Source organism: Clarias gariepinus, chromosome 1, assembly GCF_024256425.1.
Source record: "Clarias gariepinus isolate MV-2021 ecotype Netherlands chromosome 1, CGAR_prim_01v2, whole genome shotgun sequence".
Lineage (NCBI taxonomy): Eukaryota > Metazoa > Chordata > Actinopteri > Siluriformes > Clariidae > Clarias > Clarias gariepinus.
Genome location: NC_071100.1, coordinates 15,890,086 through 15,897,763, shown reverse-complemented (window position 1 = coordinate 15,897,763; position 7,678 = coordinate 15,890,086). Strand labels below are relative to the sequence as shown.

Sequence of the window (7,678 nt, the reverse complement as noted above, 5' to 3'; positions counted from 1 at the left end):
TCTCAATTCTGGACATATTTTTTAGCAAACATGTACTCACATTTTGTAGTAAATCTGTACAGACATCCAATTCTGACAACATGTTCACTCATTTTGATACAGACTTCCAACCTGAAAAAAAGACTAATTGGTTTGGTGGTTGTGACATTTCAGCTGAGAACCAGGACAAGTTATTTTGCATAGCAGGACAAAAGCAACAAGAATTGTCCAAAACAGCTGACAGATATACAGATCTATTTGCCTGTTGTCCAAAAGAAATTGCAATTTGATAAAAAAAAAAAAAAAAAGACATTGCTGAGATGATGTGAAAAACTGACAACAGGATCTGACGGTGGAACGAGTAGTTTTAAGAAATGCAGTTCTGTTGTGAGCCACTCCACTGACATCAGTTAATTTTCAAAAGCATATCTTCCTATTTAGTCCACATGAAACAGCAACACTTCCATATGTATAATTTTGACAAAGTTTCTCCTTATCTGCCTAGCAGATGTGGAAGACTTGCATAAAATTTTACCAGCCATTTTTTGCTTTTTCTGCCACACACATCAAGCATTCATATATTAGGTGATCTCAGACACTCAGCAAATGAGGAAGTGCTTTTGGTGTCTTGAAATTCATCTAGTGTTGAGTCAACAGTGAGTCGAGCTAGAGTGAAACAAAACCGTCATTTATGGACACAGCAATGCAGGACTATCATGGATATAACGCTTTTATCTTTGGATTGCTAATGTTCAGGATTCTTCAAGGTATGTATGGAGATAAAGATGGAACCTTTACAGTAAAAAAGCTTTTATATAAGTCAGGGGCTTTTATATGGTTTTGAAAAATGTTTTAATATTAAATTTTTTTGACAACTTGAGTAAATCTTTAAAGCTTTTGTTAAAGGTGCACATTAAATTATAGTGAGGTGTTCGGATATGGGCATTACTGTATATTTACAAAAGGTTGTTCTTTAAAAATGATGCTGCTAAGATATCATGAAATGGATTAGATTTTATGGTATATTTCAAAAATTTATAATTTTCTTATTGTAAAAAAATAATTAGTATTTGTCAACTAGACAAACTGTGACTACTTTTGTTGAGCATGTTTTACATGTAACTATTTTTTCTTATCATTTTCTATCTATAGAAAAAAAATGTTCCTCGGGCCTTATCTAAAAAAAAAATGCATTGATGAATGAAATATATGTTTTGTGTACAGGCTTTTTTATTTAATGCATGTTTTAAGAAGATGCAATGATAGAGGGCTTTTCTGTAGCTGTTGGACACAAACTTATATTTCTGGAATATAGTCTGCAATGTGTTATCCTTTGTCTTGTGGCAGGTGTGTGTGTTTGGGCTGATCAGAACACTGAGACACTGAACAGAGCTACTGGGAGCTCCTTGGAGCTAAAATATCCAGACAGGAAAATATCATCCGCTGAGTGGAAGTTCAATGGCAAAACGTTTGCTAAATATGGTTCAACTCGTAATTACACCTTTCTACAATCCCAATTCAGTGGAAGATTAATAGAAAACCATGATAAAGTTGGAGTAACTATACAAAATCTTCAACCCCAAGACTCTGCGACATTCTTAATGGTTGCAACTTTTAATGAAGTACAGCTTCCAACAAAAATATTTAAAGTGTATATTAAAGGTGAGTATGTGTGTGTGTATATATATATATATATATATATATATATATACATTTGAGCTAGTAGCAGTTAGCAGTTACTAAGATTCCTCATTTTTGTTTATTTATTTTTTTAAATCCACGTTAAGATCCTATAACAGATGTGCAGATTGAGAAGAATCAGACATGGAAAGTGTCTACAAACAGCTGTGATGTTGATGTGAAGTGTGCAGCGCTCGGAGCTGAGAGAATCTCCTACCTGTGGAGCGGCTATAAGACTGGGAGTGGAGCTCAGCTGCAGTTTAGTCTCTCACCAGCAGATGGAGACGTGACACTGAACTGCACTGCAACTAACAACGTCAGCAACATGACTGCTACAGAGACACTAAGGTGTAGAGCTAAACACATAGAAACAGGTAAAGAAAGAAAGAAAGAAAGAAAGATAGATAGATAGATAGATAGATAGATAGATAGATAGATAGATAGATAGATTTTATTGATCAAAAAAATTTGTTATGCTGAAAAGATTACAAAAATAATTGTACACTGAAGTGTGGTGTGTGTGTGCGTGCGTGCGTGCGTGTGTGTGTGTGCGTGCGTGCGTGTGTGCGCATGTTTGTGCTTTGTCTCCCATGTAGAAGCTTCATTGTCGGTGCTTAAACTGATCAGTAGTCTAGTAGCGGCCTCTCCCTATCTGCTGGTGTCCATCATTCTGGGTGTGAAATGTCACAGAGCTCATGGTAAGAACTATATAAATATAATCTATAATTAGCAATAAACTATTCAATAATTTCCTGTTAATTATTATCCATTTATACCATATTCATTTATTCACAGGCCATCAAAAAAGCAGGCATGCTGTAACAGTGATTGACGAATGACACAGCAGGAATTTTTCGGTTCTCAAAATGTTGTAGTAACTTTTATTTGGTAATGTTTTAAACAATGAGACCACTGCACAGGTGCCTTTTCCACGTGCTTTGCATCACCCACATTGTACAAAAAATGCCCTGACGCCAAAAAAACGAAGTGCTATGCACAGAATGTTTTCTATCCTAAGCGCAGACCTGCTGTTTGTGACATTTGCAATAGGCGGTAAATTACAGATTCTCTTAAAAATCCATAACGCTCTTTCAAATAATCATTAGAAAATGAAAAGACATCAATATGTCTTTTCATTTCAGGTCTTATATCTCTCTTCCATGTAATCGTATAATTTTTGCCTCCACGTCCACAGGATCATCATCAAAAGGGCGAGCCATGCTTAATAACCTTCTAGAACATCTTTATCTTTAGAGAGTAAGTACATACCCAGACCGTTACCGCCGTTTTTGGAACCGAAAGTTGAGGTTATCCACCAACTTACTCTTAAACTTACCTGGGTATGTCACATAACCTGCTTTCTGGAATACCCTTCTGCTGGTCTCTTTAGCTCCTGTTCAGTTAAGTAAAGTGTTGTGAATATTTGTGTTTGACCAACGTTCTCTGCGTCATGTTCAGTATTGTAGCTCCTGTCTTGTTCTGTTTTGTTAAGCTCCAGTTTGGTAAAAGTTCCTGTTCTGTTTTTGTTAGATAAAAGTTCTGTTCTGTTTGGTTAAACTGTTTTGTTAACTTGCTGTTCTGTTTTGTTCTGTTTAGTTAAATGGTTGTTGTGTATAACCCTTGTTTTCGTGTCATGCCGGTTACCTTAGTTCTTGTTTGGTTAGTTTAATGAATCACTGCTCTTTTGATTTTTCCTAGTTTCATTGTGTACTCCTTCTTGGGCTAATGTCTGTCTGCTGAATAAAAAATGTTTTAGGGTCTTAAATAGAAAAATTCCCAGGTATCACATCTTTCCTTTTATGTCCCGAGTCCAAGTCTAGGTGAAATAACAGACCATGGGTATTGGATGCTGAAATACAATTGTGTTCATAGTCTTGGTTATGAGCACTAAAAACATTACAGTAAGCTCCGGTAGCTACACCAGCTTACACTAAACACTGGTCATAATCAGTGTCTCTGCTTGGTGAATAAAAATTCCTAAGCAAGTGTCACATGGAAGCTGCAAGACAGTAGTGGTTGGGTTTATTACACTGATGTAACTCAAGCCTGCCTGTACGGGGCAACTGTGCATGCAACTAAGAGACCTTGATAACTAGGTAGATACAGCTCTAAGACAACTGTGTAGTCAACTTTAAGATCAGGTGAATCAATAGTAGGCTAAACCTTAGCTAAAACAGTCATCTGTGACAAAGCAAGAACTAAGACAGGACCTAAAGTAACTTCAATTCAATTAAATTCAAATTTATTTGTAGGCTTTTAACAATTTACATTGTCACAAAGCAGTTTTACACAATTAAAAGAATTAAGTTTGTATGAAATGTGAATGTGTATGAATCAAAATAATTTAAATTCAAATTCAAAATTAGTTTGTCACATACAGTCATACACAGTACGATATGCAGTGAAATGCTTAGACAACTGCTCGTGACCTAAAATAGAAGACTATGAATAGTAATAGGAAATAAATATGAAAATTAAAATATAGGGTAAATAAAACTAGGAAGGAATAAAATAAAAAATAAAAACTATAAATAAGTAAAAAAAAAAATGTACGACAGAAATACACTATATAGAAAATATTTGAAGAATGTATGAAAAAATATAAAACAATAAGAGCAGCTAAACGGGTAGGTATATATTTATGTAATTTTTGTGTGGAATGGAGTTAGAATAAATAGTAATGAAAGAATGGTAATGTACAACGTTTGTGCAATCCACATATTTAAAGTGTCTAGTGCAGTGCAAAATATGCTTAAAAAGTGATTTGTTTAAAGTGACTTGTGACAGATGATATAATGACCACAAGGTGTAGTTGTGCAGTGGCCACTAGTGTAAACGAATGTCCAGAATGTCCAGTGTGTGTGTAAAAACCATATGTGTGGGTCAGTACTGTGTGGTGGTGTGATTGAGAGACCGTATCACCTGTGGGAAGAAGCTTCTCCTCGGTCTCTCTGTGTTGGCCTTCAGGGAGCAGAATCAATTTCCTGACCTCAACAGAGTGAACAGTCCATTGTTGGGATGGCTGAAGTCCTTTACAATCTTTCTGGCCTTGGTCCAGCACCGCCTGCTGTAGATTGAGTGCAGGTCAGGGAGCTTGGTGCGGATGGTGCGCTCAGCTGATCGCACCACCGTCTGTAGAGCTCGTCTGTACTGCATGGTGCTGTTCCCAAACCAGGTTAAGATGTTTCCCGTCAGGATGCTCTCTATGGTGCAGGAATAAAAGTTCTTGAGTACCTTGGAGGGCAGTCGGAAGTCTCTCAAGCGTCTGAGGTGGTAGAGATACGCTGTCGGGCCTTTTACACCACGGTGTTGATGTGACAGGACCATGACAGGTCCGGCGTGATGTGAACACCGAGGTATTTGAAGCTGTCCACTCTCTCTACTGGGGTCTCGTTGATGACGGGGGTCTGGTAGTTCCTCTCCTGCTTAGTGCTAAAAGTCCACTATCAACTCCTTTGTCTTACTGACGTTTAGAAGGAGGTTGTTCCTCTGGCACCAGTTTTCCAGATTCCTAATCTCCTTCAGGTAGGCCGTCTCGTTGTTATCAGAGATCAGGCCCACCACGACAGCAAACTTAATGATGGTGGTGGAGCTGGTAGTGGCCACACAGTCAAATGTGTACAAAGAGTACAGCAGGTGGCTCAGAACACACTCCTGGGGGGCTCCAGTGCTGAGAGTGATGGAGGCTGAGACATGTCTGCCCATCCTTACTGCCTGTGGTCTGCCAGTTAGGAAGTTGGAGATCCACTGACACGTAGATGAGCTGAGTCCCAGGTGCTCCAGCTTGGTGGTGAGTGTGAAGGAAATTATGGTATTGAATGCAGAGCTTTTTGCACGGTAAGCAAACTGTAGTGGGTCCAGTGCGTTCGGTAGTGAAGAAATGATGAACTTTCTGACCAGTGGTGACTTCATCACCACTGACCCACCACCCTCACTGGCTACAGGGCGATAGTCATTGAGAGAAGCAGGTTAAGGTTTCTTCAGGACAGGACCAATATTGGACTCTTTGAAGCATGTGGGGATCACCGACTGAGATAAAGAGATGTTGAATATCTCAGTGAACACAGGTGCTAGCTGGTCTGCGCAGGCTATGAGAATACGACCTGAGATGCCGTCTGGTGCTGCTGCTTTCCTGGTGTTCACTCTCTTGAAGGATCTCCTCACGTCATGCTCGGTGATGATGAACGCACTTCCGGTGCTGGCAGTGACTTCCTGTCTGCAGCCGTTAGCGCTGCTAGCATTAGCATTGCTAGCGTCTTTATCTGCAGCCTCGAAGCAAGAATAGAAAGTGTTCAGCTCGTCTGCCAGAGTCGCGTCCGCGTTCGTCATACCGGATGTTGGTGTTTTATAATCCGTAATTGTCCTTAGTCCCTGCCACAGGCTCCTAGAGTCACTCTGTTGGAGCTGTGACTCTAGTTTTCTCCCATAGCGCTGCTTCGCCTCTTACCGCCTTCCGGACGTTGTATGACGCAGTCTTGTACGAGTCCATGTCCCCCGACGCAAGTCCCGTGTTGTAGGCAGCAGTGCGAGATCTCAGAGCGTCGCGGATGGTTTTATTCACCCACGGCTTCTGATTGGGAAACGTTCTAATAGTCTTTTTCTCCACGGTATCATCCGCTAGTTTCCCAATGAATCCCACAACTGCTTCCGTAAACATGCTGACGTCATCATCTGATAAATCTAATGTGCTGATAAAAGTTTGGCGCTGCGCGTTTGAGGTTGGCACTGTTAAAGTCCCCCGCCACAATAAGCGCAGCATCCCGGTGTTGTCATTGTTGTTGTGTGAGTGCCTCATGCAGCTCGCATAAGGCAGTGTCCGTGTCCACTTGTGGTGGAATATAAACGGCACTGATTATGACCGATGTAAACTCCCAAGGTGGATAAAAAGGACGACACATGATGGACAGTAGTTCCAGATTTGGTGTGCAGGAGCGTGTAAAAGGAACAGCGCTCGCGCTGTTGCACCAGCTGCTGTTCACCAGCTGCTGTTCACCAGCTGCTGTTCACCAGCTGCTGTTCACCATTAAACACTTGGTTAATCCCCTTGACTTCCCCGAGTCCCGTGTCCTGTCCATGCGGTAAACCGAGAAGAACTTGGCCAGCTGGATGGCGTGGCTCGGCACCGCTGGGTTTAGCCATGTCTCGGTGAAGCAGAGGAGATTGCAGTCCCGAATGTCTCTCTGGAACTTTATCCTGGCCCTGAGGTCATCAAGCTTGTTCTTCATTGACTGGACGTTGGCAAGCAGGATGCTATGTGTGGGGTGTGCACGGGCTCTCAGCCTGTTCCTAATGCCGGCTCATTTCTCTCGAGGCCGCCGCTTCGCGTCGCATCCATTGTTCTTCCTCAGGATCTCACTCGGCCAGCTCGGATCCGGAGTTAAAAACTTCGAATTGTGAGTACATCGTATACCAATAGAGTGTCTCTATCATAACTAATGTACTCCATGGTGGTAACTTTGCCGATTTAAAAACGCTGAAACCTAATTTAAAAAACAAAAACAAAGAAAAGGTGGTCGGAGCAGTCGTGACGGCAGCCGACCTCACCGGCGCCATCTTATTCCCAAAGGTAATATGATTGTCCCTGATGAGCAAGCTAAGGATGACGGCGACAGTGGCAAGGAAAAACTTCCTGAGATGGTAATAGGAAGAAACCTTGAGAGGAACCAGACTCAACAGGAAACCCATCCTCATCTGGGTGAAAACAGATAGCCGGAATTGATGTGCATAATATTATGCGAGACTGAAAGTTCAGTATAAGAGGAGATTTCTGCAGTGGTCTTGTTTTTAGTTAATTTAGTTATGGTATTAAATAAAAATCAGTTACAGTTTTTCTCAGTTGCTTTGGTGCTTTTTTCAGATAAGAATGAAAATTCTCAAAACCATTAGTGCAACCTCCACAACATTTACTTATTTGTGCACATCATAGTAGCAATTTCTCCTTCCTCTGAACAAATTAGAAATGCCCTTGAACATGTATCAGTTGCTTTCATACAATTCTCTGCCGTTTTATAACATTATC

At 40.7% G+C, this 7,678-nt stretch overlaps 1 protein-coding gene across 1 annotated transcript; it reads left to right on the top strand.

Moving 5' to 3' along the window:
* Nucleotides 1–623: 623 nt before the first annotated feature.
* On the top strand, nt 624–2,894 carry LOC128522492 (uncharacterized). Its single transcript, XM_053495611.1, has 5 exons — nt 624–746; nt 1,327–1,641; nt 1,767–2,033; nt 2,256–2,357; nt 2,455–2,894. The coding sequence occupies exons 1-5, from the start codon at nt 671–673 to the stop codon at nt 2,496–2,498; spliced, it is 804 nt and encodes a 267-aa protein (XP_053351586.1). The 5' UTR covers nt 624–670; the 3' UTR covers nt 2,499–2,894.
* The last annotated feature ends 4,784 nt before the right edge of the window (nt 2,895–7,678 follow it).

Bases quoted from the DNA above. Each gene is read 5' to 3' on its own strand.
- LOC128522492 (XM_053495611.1), top strand. From the start codon at position 671: ATGGACACAGCAATGCAGGACTATCATGGATATAACGCTTTTATCTTT. The intron at 1,642-1,766 runs GTGAGTATGTGT...ATCCACGTTAAG, and splicing joins ATTTAAAGTGTATATTAAAG to ATCCTATAACAGATGTGCAG. The intron at 2,034-2,255 runs GTAAAGAAAGAA...TCTCCCATGTAG, and splicing joins AGCTAAACACATAGAAACAG to AAGCTTCATTGTCGGTGCTT.